Genomic DNA, 22,586 nt, shown 5'->3' with positions numbered 1-22,586 from the left:
ATGTTTTATTATTAAAAGATAATTAAACCAACATAGCGAATGAGTATTCTTTAAAATTTTGAGATTCAGACTTAGATTACTTTTAAGTGTTCATATTGATAAGACTAATATTCGTTTGTGGTAAATTGTGTAAAACCTTAAATATTTTTTGCTTTAATTTGCTACTTGACCAACTAACTTTTCTTCGTGTGCATAGTTCGTAAACAACTGTAAAGCTGCAATTTAACTAACAAAGCGGGCAGAAGAAGAAGACCGAAAGACACGAGCCAGGGAAGAAGCCAAAAGAGAAATCGTAAAGTAGGACGATGGGTGGAAGGAGAAGGATGGGGGACAAGGGAGAACTTCTCCTTCATCTGCCACCTACAATAACAGAAACAACAACAGAAGGCATGAGCAATCAGTGCAACAGTAATGCCGCTCTCCTCTGACTCACGCAGCTTACGGCTTCAAACGGATTTTTGCATTTGCATTTTCGCCTTAGCTTTGTTGTTGTTGTGGCCGTGTGCTATATTTTTTGCGGACCCTCTTGTTTTTCTCTTTTTTTGCGTTTTTTGGGGAGCGTGGAGGTCTGTAACCCAATTTTGAAACGAGTCAAGTCGATATGGCAGCAGAACAAAGTGTGCGCTAAAAAAAATCGCAAAAATCAGAAAGACGCATTGGATGTGGGAGACAGAATGCGAAAATTACAGCAAAAGACGCTCGTTCGTTCGTTCGAGTTGGGGAAAAAAATCGAAAGCAGTTCAAACAACATGTGTCAGAAGGGATGAGCACGGAAAATACATCTTCAGCCAAACGAGATGAATGCATACCACATGGCTCTCCCGTGGGTGTGTGCATGTGTGTGGGTCTGGGCCAAATTGGAGTTTACCTTTAAGCCCGACCAGATGACAGGACCCATTCCCAAGGCCAACTGATTCGGAAACTGGGTTAAAGCCCCGTTGATCCCCGAACATTTTAACATCAGCTCAGCAAGATACAAGTTTTGGGTCACGGAATTTCAGGAACAAAACATTGATCTCTTGGCCTTGTCGGGGAAAATCAATACGAATTGGATTATTATTTACTTTACACAGGGTAAAATAATGGCTTTAATTCAATTTTTTAAAACGTGGGAGCTTTAACTTCGAAATATTTTAAAGGTAAAGCGAAAAGTAAAGTTACAAGCAAGCTCGGTTCTCAAACAAACATAACAATCTTTTTCAAGAGTTAACAACTTGCGCATTGTTTGCCAAACCTGCCTTGTTTGTCTTACATCGAAAATATTTTGAAAAACGCTCGAACATTGCATAAGTCAAATAAACATTCAAAACGGATTGCCCGACCCGTCTGTCTCGCCACTTCTGAAACTACTCACTCTTGGCAACAGCAGAGCCAATTCAGCCGGTATATGTGCAGCACTATATGCAGTTCACATGGCCGACGTGAAAAACCAGGCTTCGTCTTACTGCAGTTTTTGTGCTGTTATCGCCGCATTTGGCCGTTCGCCAGTCTGCGCGAGTTGCCAGTTGCAAGTTTTTGGTTGCTAGTTGCTAGTTGCCAGTTGCAAGTTGCTGCCGGGGCAACTCTTGTTGTTGCTGGCGTGCGTAGTTGCGGTGCTAAAAATAAACTGCATGTAATTATAGTCGCGGCAACTTGTTGCACCTACCAAGTCGCCAAAGCCAAAAAACAAACTAGTCAAAACAACTTGCCAAGCGGCTGAGGGAGAGCTGCTTAAGAGAAACTCATATGTTGGCCAACTCTCTTCGACAGTTTCTAGTCACGTCTACCGTCGTGGACCAGATCCGATATCGGCGTACATACATATAGCTGGGTCACGTATGCGTGTGATTTGTGGCCGCTGCGAAATCTTGTCCTGCTATCGAGACACGTTTAACTTCTTGCTCTCGAAGACTGCAGTGGCCACCGGCTAACCTTGGCCCAAATTAGGGGGTCCGATCCAGCCGATACTGCCCTCGATTCAAAACCAATCTGAACGAATCAGTAAACAACGAAAACTAGCCTAGCCTAACATGGAAATTATGGTCTAGAATATTTTAATTGACTATTGTTTAGCAAAAAAAAATCAAAATATTGTTGTTTGGATTGTTTTAAACTTTTTTAGTAAACTCTACCCCAAGCCAACAAAAACAACTTAAAGTTTACATTGTTTTTACATGGCTATTGAATGCACAGTGGCGCCGTCAGTGATGTTGCCTCTTTTTGGTACTAAGCACAGTTACTTACATTTTCGAACTTTACTACATAATGTGTATATACTTTTGACATACAAAATATTAATAACATCAAAATAACCTTGTTTATAAGAATAAATATAGAAATCCCATCAAAATAAAAATACATGTCTTATATTTCTTTTTTATTTGTAATATTTTTACGTAAATTAACTTAAAGTACGATAATTTTAACATCAGCAAAGAATATTTACAAAATGGAAATACTACGGGAGGATTGGATGCAATGCCGTGATCAATGGAACGAATCTCTTTTTGTTTTAAATAGAAATGGTGCAACCTGAGGAGAGAGTGGGGAAAGTACGAAACAAAAAAACTAAGAAAGGAGTACAACTCGAGGGGGTTTTCAGGGGCGCACGATGATCATGTCTAGTTGAGTAGCTAAATGGCATTTAGTTGTGGACTGCGGCGACTCGACTCGATCGCGATGTCTATCTGCGGCGCAGATGCATCATGGACTCCAGCGAACTGGGGTCCAAGGTGGCGGCGTGCTCCAGATCCTCGCTGCTGGCGTTCTCCTCGGCCACGTTGACAAACGTGCTGGAGAGCTCTCCGTTCAGGCGGTTAATGCTGCCCGTGGCGATGTCGTACATGAAGATCTCCTGCTCCGCAGATTCATCGGTGGATCTGGAAAGGGAAAGTGATTAGCTTGGGATTCTTTTTAGGCTGGGTATAACTTTTATATCTTCCACTCACTTGGCCACCAGCAGGACCACGGACTGCAGTTCGAGATCCGTTCGCGCCTCCTTCTCCAGCCACCTCTTGAAGTTGTCCTTGGTGGGCTTCTTCACCAGCGTCTTGATGAGCTCGCCGCCCAGGAACTTGACCTCCTTGCCGTCGGCACTCCTTGCCTCGCTGCTCCCTTGGCCGGGACTCTGGGCCTCCACGGGGGCCAGGACCACCACGCTGACGATCCGCTTGCCCAGCAGCTCCTCGCTGTCGGGGATCGGGAACTGGGCGCCGTTGATCTTGAGGGGAAGGTAGCGGTTGTACTGCTGCCGTTCGGCCAGGTCCACGGGAGTGACCACGGTGGCATCGGTGCGCACGTACTTGTCGCTCACACTCTGTCCTTGGGCGGCATCGTAGCGCACCACCTTCACGTCGAGATCCTGTTTCTGGGGCAGCGAGTTGGTCTGCTTGACGCGGTCCAGCTGCTTCTCGCTGAGGGCCACCTTGTCACCGTTGGGCTTGACCACGGTCAGCACCTTGTTGGTCTCGGCAATCTGGGCGCCGCCGCCCGCTCCGTAGAAGTGCTGCAGGTGCTCGGCGGGCAGGTTCTCCAGCGCGATATCGCCCTGCTTGTCGTAGTCCAGGATGGAGATGTCCGCGTTGTTCAGGATGCCGGAGGAGAAGAGCTGCTGGCGGAGGTCGTCGGGCACCTCGTCGGGCAGTTGGAGCAGCGTCTGCGAGGCCTTTCCGTTGGGAGCGGAGGCCGGAGCGGCACTGGGGGCAGGCGGTGCCGCTGGAACGGGAGCCTTAGCCAGCTTAGGAGCCAGTGGTGGCACCTGCTGCGGCTTGTCCTTCTGGTTGCGCTGCTCCAGCTCCTTGAACACATCCGAGTGGAAGGTGGACACGCTGAAGGGCGAGTTGTCGTTCGAGGGAGCACTGATCAAGGAGGACGCCGGCTGCCTGGGCTGCTGGGCGAAGTTGGTGCTGGCCTGGGCCTGCAGAGCCGACGACTGGGCATTCACATGGACCACCGGCTCGTTCAGGGCCTGGGAGTACTGGCTGTAGGTCACGTAGTTGGCGGAGGGCGGCACCGGGGTGACCACCATCACCTTCTGGCCGTGAGTGGACTCTGCGTAGACGGGCGGCTGCGGGGCAGCTTCGGTGGGGAAGCTGGCGAAGTGGGATTGCTGCTGGGAGTGCTGGCCAGATGATGATCCAGCTGTTATGTAGTGACCAGAGATGGGCTGCTGGGCAGAGGGTCCCAGGTTGGGAGCGGGCACGTCGTGGATCACCTCGTTCCGCGTGCTGCTGTATCCGAATTGCTGCTGCTGCTGCTGCTGCACCTGCTGCTGCTGTTGCACCTGCTGCTGATACTGCTGCTGCTGCGGCTGCTGCGACGGGGCAACCGGGTTGTGGACCGTCTCCGTGATGTGCTGCTCGAACTTCGGAATGGACTTCAGCAGCTCCGTCTCCTTGGAGGGCTTGATGTCGAAGTAGTTCAGGCCGCTCTGGTGGTGTTGCTGCTGGGAGTGCTGCTGCTGAGAGTGCTGCTGCTGGGGGTGCTGCTGCTGGGAGTGCTGCTGCTGCGCCTGCTGCTTCTGCTGGGAGTAGAACTCTGGTGGTGGCGTGGGCGAGCGCACCACAAACTGCGGCTGCTGCACGAATTGCGGCTGACGCACAAACTGATAAGATTGCTGCTGCAGCGGCAACTTCTGCTGTTGCTGCGGTTGGTAGTGTTGCTGCTGTTGCTGGTAGTTGGCATTGTCCAATTTTACGGGCAGGGGCAGGGGCTTCACCTGGGCGACAGGGGCGGGAGTGGGTCGGAATTTGACCGGCTGATATGGGGCAGGAGTCACGCTTTTCGGCGGAATCGTGGGGAAGAATGGTACTTGCACCTGTTTATGCGGTGGCTTCTGATATTGCTGCTGCTGCTGTTGCTGCGGTGCCTGCTGCAGGTGTTGCTGCTGATGTGGTTGGTGTTGCTGCTGGTGGCTCTGCTGCTGGTGGTGCTGCTGCGTAGAGTACTGCTGGTTGTGGTTGATGTAGTACTGCGACTGCTGCACCAACTTATTGAAGATGGTCTGCGAGGAGGTGGAGGGCAGTTGCTGCTGGGTGATGCTGGGCCGGTGTTGCTGCTGCACCTGTTGCTGCTGGGCGGGCTTTGGGTAACTGGGGGAGGACCCACCAGGGCGGCCGGGGGCCTGAAGTAGTTGTTGCCGTGCTGCAGGGGCAGTTGCTGCTGGTGCTGCTGCTGATGTTGCTGCTGATGTTGCTGCTGATGTTGCTGCTGATGTTGCTGCTGGTAGTTGATGCCCGCCTGCTGGAAGCTGCCGCCGAAAAGGAGGTTCGATCCGGGACCCCGGCCGAAGTTGTTCTCCCGTCCGTAGTCCGCCCGGGTGTTGCCCAGGTACCCGCCCTCCGGCTTGGAGGAGACCGAGGGGGGCAGCGCCACCACCTGGCGCTGGATGCTCTCCGCGTCGTGCTCCTCCAGGATGTGGCCCGTCTGGTGCTTGTTCTCCGCCCCGAAGGACACGTGGATGCCGGAGTTGCTGTGGAACTTCTCGGAGTCCGGGTGGATGATGGTGCGCAGGGTGGTGGGCTTCAGGGGCGGCTGCTGGGTGACCGGGTACTGGACCACCTCCTCCTCCTCTTCCTCCTCCTCCTCGTTGTCGTCGTTGTTCAGCGAGGCGATCGGCGACTCCAGGTGCAGCTTGTTGTTCTGATCCTTCTTGTAGTTGACGTAGAACACGTGCACCTTCTCCTTCTTCTTCTTCTTCTTGGTCACGATGGGCTGGGCGGGTTCCTCGGCCAGGGTCTCGTTGGCATCCTTGATGATGATCTCGATGATGGGCTCTGGAGCCTCCAGGTACTGTGGATACTGGGCATAGGCGGGTCCGAAGTTGCCGGGATATTGAGCTGCAATTGAAAAGGGTTAGAGATTAGTTTCGAACATAACAACTTCGTTTTCACAGATAAAAACTTGATCGATCGGAAGCCACATTTCCCATTTCGACTTGCAATCAAAACTAAGTGGAACCGAAATACAGTTTTCATGGCAATAGTAATTTGTTTTTTACGATGGGTACTTTGCCAAATCGAGTTCCATTAGGATCTGTGAAATTGGGACCAGATCTGTCCGGTTTGCTTACCAATTGCATTTTGGCCGTTGAAGTAGCCAGACTGGGGATAGTAGCTCGCCGTGTTGTCCACATAGCCAGCCCTCCGGGAAGCCACTTCGGGGTACAGGTAGCCGGCGTTGCCGAAGTCGTAGAGCGTCCTCTTGCCGCGGTTGTCTCCCGGCTTCAGGGCCTTCGACTGGCGGGTGGTGGAGGTGGAGGAGGTGGTGGTGATCTTGGAAGCAGGCGACGCCGAAGGTGCAGGCTGCTTGGTGGGCTTCTCCGGCTCAGCCTTTGGCTTGGCCTCTGTCTTTGGCTTGGCCGAGGTGGTGGTACTGGAGCTGGGAGATGTGGCGGTGGCCGCGGCTCCAATGATCAGCAGCGCCAGCGCCAACTGCAATAGAAAGTCGAGGATTACTTCAGATGCCAAAATATTTTAATTAAAACTTCGTGGAACTCAAATTTTGCGCGATTAGGCCACAGCCAAGAGATACTGATACCGATCAGCCTTGAAGGCGAAATTTATTCGGGGGAAATGGTCGGAAGGCGAAACATCTGAAAGGTGAGCAGTAAATCTTACAGACAAATCTGGCTGCCATGTAAACACACACGGCTCCTGGAAACAAATATTTTAATTGATATCTTGTGGACAAGGTCGAGACCCCGACAAAAGCCCAGAGCCGAGGCAGAAACACTTTTACCGGCCGAAATAGAAGATGGCAAAGCAAATTGGTGAACGCCAAAAAAGGCGAATTAAAAACGCAATAAACTCGAACATCGCCCGTTTGCGAAGCCACAACAAATTAGCCGAGCAGAAATTTGGACGTGTTTGTCTATTTTTTCACTTTTGCATTGGGTCAATGTCAAGTTGAGGCTGCGAGTCGCAGATGGAAATGAAATAAACTGAAATGAGATGAAATGAAATGAAATGGAGAGGCTGGAATTGAGTTGTTGACCACAGAATTGACACACCGCCAGCTTGATGGGTTAAAGGCAAGGCCCCAGCACTTCATTTCGACCCGGTTTCGCCTTTGATTTGGCATATCGCGATGCGGTTAATCAGCGAACTGGGGGCCACTGAGTCATCGAGCTGGCGGAAGAGGCAGCCCGGCCTTTCTGGCCCAGCCGAGAAAGTTGGCCCGAGTGCGGCGACGAATTTCAATTGACCGCGGGAGCCGCTTTCTGGCCACGCCCACGCAAAAATGCCAAGCGACACGAGAGGAAAACTCAATTCTGCCCTGATGTCTGGATGGCTCGATGGTGTCTCGAATTTTTCACCGAACTTTCCAAAAACTGCACTCGGACTGCAAATGTCAGCCGAACTGGTGGGTTGTGGTGTGTGGCTTGTGGCTTGTGTGTGTGGGCGCCTGACATTTGATTGGTATCTAAGTAGTAAGTGCGGTGCGAGTGCGGGTATAACACATTTGATGGCTGCGCAGAAAGTGAAGTGAAAACAATACACACTCGACGGACAACGGCGGACGGGTTACCCACTGCCATAAAGATCGGGGCTTTGGCCCAGTTGGGCCGTCGATCGGTGGCGCATGCGCAGTCTCACGGCAGTCGAGCATCCCCTGATTATGGCACACAGGTCGCATTGTTTTCGCAGGGAGGCGGCCCAAGTGTCGTGTCAAAACGGAAGCTGTGAGATCTTGTTTTGACAGCCCTGCAGACAGGCGGTTGCCTTGTTTCCCCGGCTTCAATCGGCAGACGTTTTGACAGCTTAATGATGCGCTCTTGATTGCAATTACCGACCGACTGATGTCACTGCCCCACAACACTCACTTTCGGGGAATTTATGATCTCGGGGGTTATGGCACAACCTCTGCGCGCCACATATGCTAATCAGTGGAGCAGCCCACACAAACAGGGCGGTTATCCAACAGCCACTTCCCAAAGAAACTGTCACATTGTCCAGCATTGCTGACCTACGGCTAAGCTGCGGGTTTCAGTAGTCCGCAGCAGCTCACACACTCCGCTGGCCACACACAATGGCCAAATGTCAAAGATTTGCCAAAACAAAGCCAAACAAAAAACGGAAAAATGAGCAGACACAACTGGGGAAGAAATAATCAAATCAACATCACCATCGACAGGCAGCGCCAACAGCCAAAAGCAGTTCATGAAAAGAAAGATGCTAACAATGGGAGAAAGTTACACACCGCGGCACTCGGCGAAAAAGCCATCAAAATTCATCTCGAGCCAAAAGCCCCAAAATACTCGACAGCTGAACTCGCACATTAACATAACGAAAATGTTTACAAGCCAATAAATCCGATGTCAGCCCGAGTTTTCCTCCGCCTGGCCCAAAAGAGAGGGAATTGCGCAATCGGGCCAAGACAAAAACAGAAACTTATTAATGAAACGGCAGAAGAAACCCGAAAATCTTTGGCAAGCGCTTAGTGGGCAAGTGTAAATCAGCGGCGGACACTTCTCTAACTGCTGCTATTGTGCAACGGCTAAGATGGCACCAGCACTGGGATGGCCAACGAGCCAACCGCAGGACTAACAACTTGTGGCATGTGGCCAAAGAGCCAAGTGGCAGCCACAACTGATGGCCGGCACGTTTCTGCGGTTGGTTTTTCGCTAGTTTAGCTGTTTGCTATTTGCTGTGTTTGGTGTTTGCGTTGGTGTTCGACGCGATTGGCCAAGTGAAATCTGGCCGACAACTTGTCTGAATTTGCAACTGACAAATAGCCAGGGAAGTTCTCATGTAAATTGTGTTTATTTTCGGTTGCTTTGTTGTCTGAACACATCATAAAAACGCAAAATGGCAAACGAGGAAAAAAGCCCCGCTGCACTTGATGATGCTCGGTTATGATATGTGCCAGTTGATCTGCCATTGTTAGGCTGTCTGTCATGTGAACGGATTGCAGATTGCAGACGCTATATACCGCGCAGACAATCAGCCTGTGACACGGCACAATCATTCTGGCCCACAACTTGAAAGTCATCTCCGTGCGAACCAACTCGCAAACGGTTAGCTCAGAATCGCAGCTTGTCTGCAGGCCAATTACCCCAGTGGGTAGGACCGTCAGTCATCGCCGCATGATGCAAAAGTTGCCAAAGAACATTAGTCGCGAGACGGCAGTAACCGTAACTGACATCATTTCCCATTGCCAAAAATAGAAGCGAAAAGCCGCGGAGAAAACAATCCAAAGCGGATGTAAATAATGCGTCACTTTCGCGTTCGCTCTGGCGTTCGTTTTCGCGCGAAATTGCCGACAATCAGGTAAATCCTTATAATTAAATCCCAGACCCTGGTTGCATAAGCCGCCAGCTGTCCAAACGGAATAACTGTAGCGCGACCAGCAGGAATGAAGAAAGGAAGTGAGCGCTCAAATTGAGGTGTGGAAAATGTGGGACTTGCGAAAACAAACGAAAGACTGCAGCGACAAACTTGGCATGCGAGATCACAAACCCCTGGCTCGATTCGCCGATTCGGCCGAACTAAATGGTGTAAAAAACCCGTACGAAAATAAAACATTTATCGTCGAGAGACAATGACTCTAAGAAGTGGCATACGACGACCAGCGAAAACGGAAGTTGGCGACACGCCAGCCGGGAAAATGTGGACCAGGCCATAAACCATAAACCATTTCGCGGGCGGCAGGAACTTCAGATAACGTCAAAACGATGATGGCGCGGAGAAACAAAAGGTGAAAAATGTGATGAATTATTAAATGAAATGAAAAATGAAAGTGTTTTTATGCTTCTTCTCTCGCTTCTCTCGTTAAGTGCACACAGAGAAAAATTCGGACGAAAAGTGTGGCAAGCAATTATCCGTTTATGCAAAATCATTCCAATGAATAAAAGTAAAGTGCTTTTGGGAGTCGAGGTATAAGTTGCCTAACTGGAAATTCAATTTCGAGTTACCTTTAAAATCACTCCGAGTAATCTAAAATGTAATCTCCAATTTAAAGGCCATCTGTTGTGGTTTCAGTTTTGAAATTTGAGTCCCAGCCAGTACTAGTTATTAAGTTGTAATTCATCTTATTATTTTCAATTACTGTTGTTAAATTTTAATGTTATCAAGTTCCAACTTTTACTTATTTCCATTGTGCATGGAAAATAATCTAATCTCGGAAATAAGTACAAATGTAAGTTGTTCATTAATATAATTTCGTTTATTACACATTGTGGCTTGCACAATAGTAATGAAAACACATAGCTTATGCCAATGGAAAATCTCGTCGAAACTATCTCTTAAGTGTTTAGTAGAAGTCGCTTGATTAAGACAAGTTTGGCTTTTAATGACCCGCTGATATGCCGAAGATAGGGGGTATTTTGGTGTGAAACCACCTTGAGTAATGACCGATTTGGGTGATATTTTTCCGTGTATAGCCCGGCGTGACATGGACTGGCCCCGAGAAAGCGAGCCGGCAGAAGATGGTCCGATGGTCCACCTGTGGCCGCCGACAAGTGGCAGCTTTTCGTGTGCGTGCCCCGTGGAAACGGAGCGGCGGGTGTGGGAAGCGCTCTTAGCGGGTCCGACCTGTGCGTGAGGCCCGCCAGCCGAGAGCTGATCTGCATAATGGGCTGCATAGCTGGGAGTCCGGTGCAGGGCAACGCAAATGTAAAAGTTGCCCGACCACTCCGAGGGATCCCCTCTAGAAACTGATGGCAGACCTTTCCTCGCTCAAACGAGGGCGAGAAAACTGTTTATATCTCCATCGTAATCCGACCATTGCAATGCCCGTCATATTTCTGACGTTTGTGCAATTTCTGCAATGTGTCAATTGCAAATTAACGGGTAATGAGTGAATTGAAAGGCAATCGAACAAACATTGCGTATTGTTAGCGACAACAACAGGTTATGCAAACGGCGACAAATCAAGCAAATTAGCTGGCAAGACGCGAGTGGCCAGCACTGCAAGTGTAACCAACACCCAGAGTGTGCCTACCAGTGGCTGGCAAACAATTGGCCACTGCAAATATTGCCACCGAAGGGGACGAAAACAAAAGACTTAGGCAACGAACTCGGCGCTCGTCTTGCAGCGGCGTGGAAATGGAAAGGCAAGTCCTAATTCAGCGGCCAATCAAATGATACAATCCCAATTAACTAACCAATTCCAAAAGCCATTTCTGTTGAGGGCGGTCAGTGGCGGGTTTTTAATTACTTAACTGCGATGACGAGCTAAGCGATGAGCAAGGTCGTTGCATAAAATAAATAAAAATCAAATAAACAATCGGTAACCCTTGGAGAAACAGCTCGCATAAATTAAACAAACCTGGTCGACATCAGGTCGCTGATAGCCAGATACCCATTTACCCAGATTTAGCCAGATAGCCAGCCGGAACCACAATGAACTCTGGCCATTACGCAATGCTCTCTTTCGCCCGCTCATCGCCGGTGAAAATACAAATAATTAAGAGGCAGCCAAATATGTTAACGCCGCAAATTAGTAGGCAGCCTAATCGACATCCGAGTGCTTTCGGTTTGCCATTAATATTCACCGGAATGCGTGCAGTCTGCAGTTCAAGATGCTGGTCGCTTGGGCAACATTTAATTAAATAAATATGAGTCCGCACGATGACCACCGAATTGCGGATACTTGCACGCTGTGATTGCGCGCCAAACAGAAAATTGTCTGCGGTCGAAAACCGCATTCCAAAATATGAATTCGTCGTCGTCTTCGTCGTCGTTGCAGTGGAGCCTCCGTACATTCACATTTGGTCGGTCCAAGAGCCGAAAAACTGGCCACTGGCAACTCGTCTTCAGTTGCAAAAGTTTCCTTTCGTTTGGCGGCATCATCTGGCGATGGTAGCAAGGAAATGATCGAGCGAGAAGTGAAAGGTGCATTCCTTGTTAGGGAAAAATTGCAGGGCTCGCTGAAACTTTTGACCGGCAGTCGGAATCCTCAGTAATAATCAAATCAAATCGAATCGAAATCAAAATCCAAACCCAAAGACAACACAAATCCAATCAACTTTCTACACTCCAGCAGCAAATGGACAGTTTGCATGCGTGCAGCATATTAAAATATGCTCAGCCTCGGCCTATTTGGTGAACCATGGCTTTTGGGCCAGGGGAAACCACCGAGCAACAGGTGCTGAGTGAGCGAGCGAGTGTCGTGAATAGCCGCTGGCCAAAACGCCCCGGGCAGAAAGCCAGACCGCCAGAAAGCCAGAAAACCCATTCTTCTTGGCTCAACAAACATGCGCAATGACAATCAGCATTTTCTTTTCCATTCGCCCCGAAAATTAGCCATGAAACGCTCGTCGTTTTCTTCACAATCCCAATAATTGCTTTCTGGGCCACTTTGGCATTTATTCGGAACTGCATTCAGCCAGCCGAAAATAAGTTCAATAAACGAAGCCACTTACACGTCTTTTGTAAAGGTTACACACATCATGATCCAAATAGCAAATAGCAACGGCCGACACTAATGATCATCACGGGGATTTTCGGCCGCAAAGTTTAGAGTCATCTCGGCCGCTTTTGCAAAAGCCACACATCTGATGGCCATTTGGCGCCTCGATTTTGAAAGGCAGACGAACACAAAGCCAGAGACACTCGCAGATCGAAAGGAGGACAGTTTGGAGGTGCTCTCGCATCTCGTGTTGCTTTTGCTGATGATGCAGATGAAGTCGTTAAATGAGCGCAGACAGTCGACTGCCCCGTTCGGTTCTTCAGCAGGTGGCTGATTGCATGTGATTCCGTATTGCAAAAGGAATATGATTGTGAAAATAATGGGATGCACGGAGAAAAATGGCTATCCATGGCATATGGAAGACCAAAAAGCGGGATGTTAATGAATGTAGAAGGAAATTAATCAAGAATTCCCTCGAATGTGTGTCAGAGCAGTTAAATGTGAAAAGGGTAATCAAGGGGCACGATTTAAGTTAATCAACACGAAGAGCAACAATTCACTTTGTATAATTAATTACAATGCGAGACTTGTCCATAAAAGGAATGGTTACAATGCTTTGCCCATTGATCTTTCAGAAAGACCAAAAATGATTCATAAGCTTTCCATATGCAACGGTATTAGGTAATTCCCTTACAAGCTTGAAGAGTTGCTTGAAATTTAAATAATTCCAAAACTAAATCGAATGCGATTAGAGGGAAAACAAGAAGAGACCCTGACAAACATCTTTTGTGACATGACTTAATAAAGCAGCATTACTAATTTCCATATCTCTTTTTGGTACAAATATTTACCATTTGTCTTTCAGACACGAAAAGTCATTCAATCGAACATGAAAACAAAGTAATCAGCTGCTTGTGGGCAGCAAATCCCCGTGATCACATTTGAGGCCAAGAAATTTGTTGGTGCAGACGGAAAGACTTGGCCAATAGCAATCCAGGGAAAATTGCAACCAGGCAATGGCAGTGCTAACAAGGTTCGTGGAAACAATGAGACAATTTGCTGGGCAAATCCGCACATGTGCGGATCGCATGGATAAAGAGATCCAAGAGATCCAAGAGATAGACAGACATTTCTTCGCGTAACAAGTGCCAAGTTGGAGGCTTGCAGTCGCGGCAGCCGGAAGGCAATTTACACTTGGCTTACTTCGCTCACTTTGTTTGTGCCCTGTAATGGAATGACACGATTTGTCAATGTCAACGGCGGGGAAGAGGTCGCAGATCGCAGGTCAAGCCAGCGATGACACCCCGGAGATTGATGGTCGCTAGCTGCTTACATAAACAGCCACTTAGCCGTGAAAAAGTTGGCTCCTACCGCCCACTTACCAAAAATGGCAGACTTCTCATCGCGGCAGGATGCGGCTTAATCCCGAGTTCGTTGCAAACGGCAGCTGAAAATCAGAACTACGCTTGATAAGCACTCTGGCCAACTCGCAGTTGGCTGTCAGTAAGTCGATCTTGATCACTGCACCCACTCTTTCTGGCGATTATCCTTGGACGCGATCAGGACACACACTCGCAATTGGGAGACACGCGCGGAGCAGTTGGGGAAATCGCAACCAGGCCGAGTCGCTGCCGTATTGTAACTGAAACTTCCAGTCGACTGTGGCCAACAACTTGGCCAAGACGAAGACACGGAGCCAGCCAAGCCAGCGAAAGAGAGAGCGCCGCTCGAGAGAGCCGCCTGAAGATGGACCCTCTCACCTCGTGGTGGGTTTTGCCTGCCAGCTTCGAGACTCCAGTACCGCCGGCCTCAAGTGTTCTCCATCAAAGCACCGAAAGTGAATCTGGATGCCACAGCCGCAGAAACAGTTTTACTTTCAATGGCAAATGCTTCAGCCAGACGAGGAAATGAAAGAGAGAAGCTATGGAGCCGCGATGGAGCCGCAATGGAGCCGCAATTGCGCCGCCAGCTGTCTGGCCAATGTGTGTTAAAATCGCCGGCAAATGTCCGACAAACAAACCCAAAAGTGGGCACATTAAGAGAGCCACGCCAAAAATACAATGCTCGGCCAAAGAAATGGCCCAAAACAAAAACACAATCGACGACCTAATGAACAGCTTGTGCAGATTCGGTGGCTCTGGCTCTTGTTTTATGGCTCCTTGGGTTACAAGCGTTTTGACAAGCGAAAACAAAAGAGCAGGGAGTGAAAGGAAGTGCAACCAGTTTTGAGAAATTATCATAATAAGCCGTTCTCGAGCGAAATAAATATACTGGGCTAGTGGGGCATTCGAATTAGGATTCGAATTTTAATGGAAATATATGCAATTTTTAAAACTGATATGGTAGAATTTTGCATCAATTTGTTTATAAATTTTTACTTAAAAATGTGTAGGTTTATGGAAACGGAATGTGTATGTATTTTTACAAACCAATAAGTAGGGTAAACAACACTTGTTTATAAAAAGAAAAACTACAGATGTATAAGTTAATTTCTTATTGTTTGGCTTTCGAATGTCTGCAGCTCTTACGACATTTTAAAACACAAACGAAACTTGAAAATTTGTACCAATTCACACCTGACTATTAGCAACAATTAATTTTAAATATGATTACGAAATGTATATAAGCTGTTAATATGTTATTTTTAAAAACCATTAAAATGTCCCATTTAAAATACAGTAAAAAGACAAGGTTAAAAAAGAACCCAAAAGCTTACACAATGCATATGCAATGAAAATATAATATTAAAATAATATTCTTTAAATTGTTGCCGCTTACCGGAACCATTAAAAATGTATAAAGTTTTAACAAAAAGAAATAGTAAACCATTTACACCATACAATTAGAAAGAAATAAATTTTAATAATCATTATGAAATCGGCAACAAAAGCAGTAATACGCTTCTCAGAAAATATCGACCATTAAATAACTCCCAGTAGTGACCAATGACATAGTTGATCGGTTTTCTTTGAAGCAAGTTTATTGACAAAATATTTTTCCGCTGAAACATATTGTACCATGTTCGAACGGCACTGCAACTGGTTGGTTGGCAGCGTAAATATAAATATTTACCGGCCATAAACACCGAGATTCGCCACACACTCGACGCACGAAAGCCATTACGGCCAAATCAAGCATACGCAGTGTGGAGCGGGACGGGTGACAGCAAGGCAACAAAGCATTTCTGCAGTTGCAGTCGCAGCGGAGATGAGTTGTGCTCCACAGCTGGTCATGGCCAGGCAATTTGCAGTAACCAAAAATCAATGACCGACCGGTTTTGCATAGGCTTTCGGTGCTGGTTGTCGATGGTAACGTAACAACTTTCGCTGAAACGTCATTCGGCGGAGAGCAAAACGGCAAAATGGCAAAAGGCAGGCCGAGCAGATAAAGCCGCGATATCATCGCCAGCCGATGATGAAGCAGAAGAAATTCAGCTCCAGTGTCGCCCCAGCCTTTCTCGCTTTTCGGCTTTTCTGCTTTTCTTCTTTTTTTTGCTTTTGGGCCAGGAACGCATGGCCAAAACGATCGAACCAGTTTCGAGGCGGCTCGGAAGTGCAGCTGCTCGCCGGGGAAGCGCCTCATTTGAATAATTGAAATCCACTTGCTCTGCAATTAAGAGCATGAACGAACTGTTTGCGTTTGCGTTTGCGTTTCTACACTTTCCATGCGGGACCCAGTCCAAGTCACAAATCGAATGCAATGAGCCCGACTCGGCCGGCTCAAATTGCCGGAAAATTTAGTTCGGCAATCGAATTGTCTGTCTTCCCAGGCGCTTTTAAAACATGCCTCCAAATGGGAATGCACTTGGCGCTCGAGTTCGTTTTCGAGTTGCAGCGGAAGTTGTTAGAGGCCTTTCGAGATATTCAAATTGGGGCAATCTCACGCACAAGGCCAACTCTTTTATATTTTCTTTTTTTCGGCCTGCCCCCAGGAGGAGACATTCTCAGGTAAATGGATCCGTGTCCCGCATAAATGTCAGCCAAACACTTTGCTCGTTAATTGCCCACAAAACGTGTTGCACACGGAAATTGCATGACCAGCAGATATACACTTTCATACATCGTTTTTAAATACCTTTTTAAGTGGATTGTAGTTAAAAGGGCACACTTGACATTTCATTACATTTCATTACAATTATACAAGGGAAATAAAAGGAGTTGCCTTGCAAGGACTGCCAACAGTTTCGCGATGACTCTGATGTGGCTCGTCCTTATTCTCTGCTGCTTTGGCCAGTTGAGTGCTTTATTTCTTAATGATACAAGTTATGGAGACAATGAACTGGAGGATAGACTTCTTCGAGTACTAATGAGACTCAACCTGGAAGAGGAGTACAACACTCTGCTGGTCTACGGAAAAGAATGTGTGTTCCATTCATTGTTGAAACACTTGAGATTACCTGCAATAATTGTGGCATCCGGCAGCACATCTTACGATTGGAACTTCAGTACCGCGACTCTAATATTGACCTGTGAATCTGAAGCGGAGGACGAGGAGAATTCCTACACCCTACTTAAGTTGCAGAGAACCAGGAGGCTTGTATTTCTGCAGGAGGATGAAAGCCCAGAGCTGATTTGCAATCATTATTCTCTGAAGGAGCAGCACAACATTGCCATGGTTAATTCAAACTTTGTTCAGTCGGATATAATCTACTCCTGCCGCTTCTTTCAGACACCAAACTACGAGGAGAGGCGCTTTTTCGAGGAGCAACCCATCTACGTTGAGAACTTTCACAACATGCATGGATCTGCCATAAGGACAGTTCCAGATCTTTTAGTGCCGCGAACCATGGTTTATAGGGACAGGAAAACTGGTCAGACGAAGATGGTGGGCTACCTGGCCAACTTGGTGAACACCTACGCCGAGAAGCTGAATGCCAGTCTGGAGTTCGTGAACATAACCAGTCTGGGTGTGGAAAAGGCCAGTACTCTAGACGTGGTGAGATGGGCAGGAGAGGATGTCCTGGACATTGGCACCGCTCTGGCCAGCTCCTTGCAGCTCCAGGGCATGGACACGGTGTGGTATCCCTACCTGCTGACTGCCTACTGCCTGATGGTTCCAGTGCCCGCCAAGCTGCCCTACAACGTGGTCTACTCGATGATAGTGGATCCCCTGGTGCTCAGCATCATCATCGTCATGTTGTGCTTGTTCTCGCTCCTGATAATCTACACCCAAACCCTTTCCTGGCAGAATCTGACCGTGGCCAACGTGCTGCTGAACGACAAGAGCCTCCGAGGACTCCTGGGCCAGTCGTTTCCGTTTCCCCCGCACCCAAGCAAGCACCTCAAGCTCATCATCTTCGTTCTGTGCTTCGCCAGCGTCATGATCACCACCATGTACGAGGCCTACCTACAGTCCTACTTCACCAGTCCGCCGTCGGAACCATCCATTCTCTCCTTCCGCGACATCGGAAACTTCTCGATGAAGCTGGCCATCAGCCGGATAGAGGTGAACATCCTCACCTCCCTGAACAACTCGCACTTTAATGAGATAAGCAAGGACCACCTGCTGATCTACGACGACTGGTCGAAGTACCTGGTCCTGCGCGACTCCTTCAACACGAGCTTCATCTTCCCGGTGTCCGAGGTTCGCTGGAGGAGCTACGAGGAGCAGCAGAAGCTCTTCGCTCAACCCGCCTTCTACCTGGCCACCAATCTCTGCTTCAACCAGCTCATGTTCTTCAGTCCCCCGATGCGGCGTTTCCTGCCCCATCGCCACCTTTTCGAGGAGCACATGATGCGGCAGCACGAGTTCGGACTGGTGAAGTTCTGGAAGAGCCAGAGCTTCATTGAAATGGTGAGGCTGGGACTGGCCTCCTTGGAGGACCTTAGCCACAAGAAAGAAGAGGAGCCAAGTCTCTTGCTCGACGACATCTCCTGGATACTCAAGCTTTACGCTGGAGCCATTGCCCTGAGCATCTGCTGCTTCCTATTGGAGATCGCTCGTTTTGGTGAAAGGTGGAGGCGATTTTGGAGGCGGAGGACGTAAATCAAAATTTGGTCATGCATGCCACAAAAAATGTGTATAAATAAAGATTTCAATAAAGAAACAAGCTAACTAGTATGCCTAGTGGTAACGGGGCAAGCGATCAGGAATATTTCCCATTAATGACTCTACTTTTGAAGCAACACGAAAATTGCATGAGAAAAATAAATCATTTTTAACCTAAAGAAGGTCTGAAAACCATTAAGCCTTGCAGGCAGAAACGTTAGTAGCCGGAAAACATTTTCACGGCAAATGTTTTACAAAAGTAACACAACTCACACATAGTTTTGAACCCCCATATGGACTTTGAACATGTAAACTAAGCGCAGAACAAAAAGCAGGGAACACGCATGGTGTCCAAACAGTTTAGCAACCGCAATGGCTTGGTTGGTTGTTTTCCTCCTCTGCCTGGGACAAGCGAGTGGTCAATTTCTGGGTGATTCAACTGAAAGCGATCCAGATTTGGAAGAGGAACTGCTCCACCTCCTGCTGAAACTGGATCAGGAAGAAGCTTACGACACCCTGCTGGTTTACGGAAAGAGTTGCGTTTTCCACTCCATTTCCAGGCGTTTAGATGTGCCCACAGTGCTGGTTTCTTCGGGTAGCACCCATTTCGACTGGGGTTTCAGCAGCCTGGCTCTGATTCTGAGTTGTGGACCAGAAGACGAATGCGAGGCCAACTACCGCACTCTCCTCAAGTTGCAGAGAAACAGACGAATTGTCTACCTACCACTGGACTTCGATCACGATTCTGTGTGTGAAACGTACTTCCGCAGGGAGCAGTATAATGTGGCTATGATAAGAGCAGACTTTGATAACACGAAGTTGATATACGCCTGTCGCTTCCTTCCCCATCCCAGAATTGAAGAAATAGATGTAATGGAAGCTAAGTCGATTTATATCGAGCCCTTTCAAAATATGCACGGAATGCAGATCAAGGCAGTGACAGACTTACTGGCTCCTCGATCCATGATGTATTTGGATCCAAGGAGTGGGGAAAGGAAGTTGACGGGATACGTGGCAAATCTGTTCAACACCTTCGCTCAAAGTGTGAATGCCACTCTGCAGTTTGAAACACTTGGCAGGAATCTCCCCTATAAGGAGATTAAAAGGAGAATTTCGGAGGATGAGCTCGACATTGGCATTTTCCTGGAGGGCTCGGTCTTGGTCACCAACGGTCTTGATACGGCCAGCTATCCGTTCCTGCTGACCACCTACTGCCTGATGCTTCCGGTTCCCTCAAAGTTGCCGTTCAATCGGGTGTACGCCATTATCGTGGATCCCCTCGTTCTCGGCATTATCTTCGTGATTTTCTGCCTGCACTCTGGGCTGCTGATCTACAGCCGGAAAATGTCTTGGCGAAATCTGAGCATATCCAACGTCCTGGTGAACGATATAACCCTTCGCGGTCTGCTGGGCCAATCGTTTCCCTTCCCCTCCAACGCAAACAAGCAGCTGAGGATGATCTTCTGCATCCTGTGCTTCGCCAGCATCATGTTGACCACCATGTACGACGCCTACCTGCAGTCCTTCTTCACGGATCCCCCGACGGACCACGAAATTCGCTCCTTCGAGGACATTGGCAGGTTTCACCAGAAGATTGCCATTCCGGCGCTCGAGGTGCATTCGCTGGTGATAGTCAACAATTCACAGTTTGGGGAATTAAACAAAGAAGACCTTTTGGTCATTTCGAATTGGAAGGATTATCTGAACCTGCGGGACTCACTTAATGTTAGATTTGGATACCCAGTCACTGAGGATCGGTGGAGCGTCTACGCCGAACAGCAAAAGTTGTTCAAAAAACCCGTTTTCTATTTCGCAAAAGACCTGTGCTTCTCCCGCCAGCTTTTCATGTCCATTCCCCTGCGAAGATTCCTTCCCTATCGCCATCTCTTCGAGGATCACATTAGACGGCAGCAGGAGTTTGGACTGGTCAACTACTGGAAGAGCCACAGCTTCTTCGACATGGTGGGGCTGGGCATAACACCCCTCAGTGACCTCAGTCCGCAGGTTGAGTTGGATAAAAGCTTACTACTCCAGGATGTATCCTGGATATTCAAAATCTATCTGGTCGCAATGGTGATTAGCGTCGTCTGCTTTTTAATCGAGCTTTTAAGCAAAGTCGAGATATGGAAGATGTGTTTTCGAAAGATAATAAAGTAATACATATTTTTAATAACTGAATCAAAAAGGTATATTTAAATAAAGCAAAGAAGTATTTACTGGCTTCTGTACTCCGAACGACACGAAATGTGCATGCTAAAAGTTTACAACTCCTGAAGCTTCTTTAATCTATAAAATAATAATGTTCGTCCGACAAGCATTTTCATGGGCATTAAAATAACAACTACAAATTAATTCAGAAACTAATATGCATCACGCACGGAAACGCCTTTAATTGTCAAGGAATGAAGCTAAAAGGCAGGAACACTCAGCTTATAACCACAGTTTGTGTGGAAGCGATGGCTTGGTTGGTAGTTTTGCTCCTCTGCCTGGGAAGGGTTGAAGCCCAATTCCCTGATATCTCCGATCGAGGAGAACACGATACAGAAAGAGGTTTGCTCAGCCTTATTTTTAAGCTCAGGCATGAAGAGGTCTTCGATACCCTGCTTGTGTACGGGGAGGATTGTGTATTTCACTCCCTAATTAGGAGCTTGGACTTACCCACGGTGCTGGTGTCTTCGGGCAGCACCAATTTTGACTGGGATTTCACCACTCTTACTCTGATTCTTAGTTGCGGTCCTGAAGCGGAGGAGGAGTCGACCTACCGGACCCTCATAAAGCTGCAAAGAAACAGGCGTTTGATCTACTTACAAGAAGACATTCAACCAAGTTCTGTGTGTGAAAGATATTCGCAAAGGGAGCAGTTCAACATTGCCATGGTAAGAAAAGACTTTGGCAAGTCAGGAATCGTTTACGCCTGCCGCGTCTTTCAAGACAGAAACTTTGAAGAAGTGAGCCTAACTGAGCAGAAGCCAATTTATGTTGAAAACTTTCGAAATATGCGCGGGACAGCCATCAGAGTAGTAGCTGATCTCAGGCCACATCGATCGATGGTGTATCGGAATGCGAACAGAAGTGACATGAAGGTAAAGGGCTATGTGGCGAATCTGGTTAATAACTTTGCGGACAAGGTGAACGCCACCTTGCACTTTGACCTCTTACCCGATGAGCTCACCCTTAAGGAGATTGCGAGAAGAGCTCAGAACGATGAGCTCGACATTGGCATTTCTGTGGAATTCTCTTTGATGACAAAGAACACCGACACAACCAGCTACCCGTACCTCTTCACCTCGTACTGCCTGATGGCTCCGGTTCCGGCCAAGCTGCCCTACAACCAGGTCTATGCGATGATAGTGGACCGCCTCGTCCTGGCCATTATCTTCGTGATCTTCTGTCTGCTCTCCGTGCTGCTGATTTACAGCAAGAACATGTCCTGGCGGGACTTAAAACTCTCCAACGTGCTCTTGAATGACATTAGCCTCCGCGGACTTCTGGGCCAGTCCCATCCGTTTCCCTCGAACGCAAACAAGCAGCTGAGGATGATCTTCTGCATCCTGTGCTTCGCCAGCATCATGCTGACCACCATGTACGACGCCTACCTGCAGTCCTTCTTCACGGATCCCCCGTCTGGGTTTCACTTTCGCTCTTTCGAGGACTTTGCCAAGGTTCCACAAAAGCTTGCCATTAACGCACTCGAGGCCAAGGTAATGATAAACACAGGCAACGAACTGTTCCTCGGAATTAACAAGGATTACCTGGCCATCTTCGACAACTGGCAAGAAGCAGTTGCTCTGCGAAACGCCTTCAACACCAGCTACTATTACGTGGTAACCGGAGAACGCTGGAGGGCCTACGCAGAGCAGCAGTCGCTCTTCAAGGAGCCACTCTTCTACTTCGCAAAGGACCTCTGCTTCTCGCAAATGCTCTTCATGTCCATTCCGCTGCGAAGACACCTTCCCTATCGCCACCTCTTTGAGGAGCACATGCAGCGGCAGCACGAGTTCGGACTGGTTAACTACTGGAGGGGCCACAGCTTCTTCGACATGGTGAGACTCGGACTGGCTCCCCTAAAGGATCCCAGTCAGCCCAGGGAGCGCAACCCAAGTATAGTGCTGGACGACGTCTCGTGGGTAATGAATCTCTATCTGCTTGCTTCTCTGGTTAGCATCTGCTGCTTTCTCTTGGAAGTGGGAGGAGAAAGGTGGAGGCGGTGGCGGAGGTCGAGGGGTTAAGTAGCAAGTTAACATTTAGCATTAGGCCCTTGTAGAGTG

The 22,586-nt window shown here is 48.2% G+C and overlaps 4 protein-coding genes across 4 annotated transcripts; 3 read left to right on the top strand and 1 right to left on the bottom strand.

Moving 5' to 3' along the window:
* Positions 1–2,335: 2,335 nt before the first annotated feature.
* LOC108101936 lies at positions 2,336–13,984 on the bottom strand. Its single transcript, XM_017206519.2, is given in 5 exon segments — positions 2,336–2,858; positions 2,928–5,070; positions 5,073–5,816; positions 6,050–6,410; positions 13,713–13,984. Coding segments are annotated over 5 exon segments (3,465 nt in total). The 5' UTR covers positions 13,734–13,984; the 3' UTR covers positions 2,336–2,662.
* A 2,534-nt stretch (positions 13,985–16,518) lies between these two features.
* Positions 16,519–18,315, top strand: LOC108101795. The gene has a single exon (XM_017206272.1). It carries the CDS (start codon positions 16,519–16,521, stop codon positions 18,313–18,315), a length of 1,797 nt encoding a protein of 598 aa, XP_017061761.1.
* Positions 18,316–18,690: 375 nt separating this feature from the next.
* Positions 18,691–20,475, top strand: LOC108101794. Its single transcript, XM_017206271.1, has one exon. The coding sequence runs from the start codon at positions 18,691–18,693 to the stop codon at positions 20,473–20,475; it is 1,785 nt and encodes a 594-aa protein (XP_017061760.1).
* A 299-nt stretch (positions 20,476–20,774) lies between these two features.
* Positions 20,775–22,547, top strand: LOC108101793. Its single transcript, XM_017206270.1, has one exon. It carries the CDS (start codon positions 20,775–20,777, stop codon positions 22,545–22,547), a length of 1,773 nt encoding a protein of 590 aa, XP_017061759.1.
* Positions 22,548–22,586: the final 39 nt, after the last annotated feature.

Source organism: Drosophila ficusphila, unplaced genomic scaffold, assembly GCF_018152265.1.
Source record: "Drosophila ficusphila isolate 14025-0441.05 unplaced genomic scaffold, ASM1815226v1 contig_414, whole genome shotgun sequence".
Classification (NCBI taxonomy): domain Eukaryota; kingdom Metazoa; phylum Arthropoda; class Insecta; order Diptera; family Drosophilidae; genus Drosophila; species Drosophila ficusphila.
The sequence above is the reverse complement of the archived record's forward strand: the minus strand, read 5'-3'. Positions and strand labels throughout refer to the sequence as shown.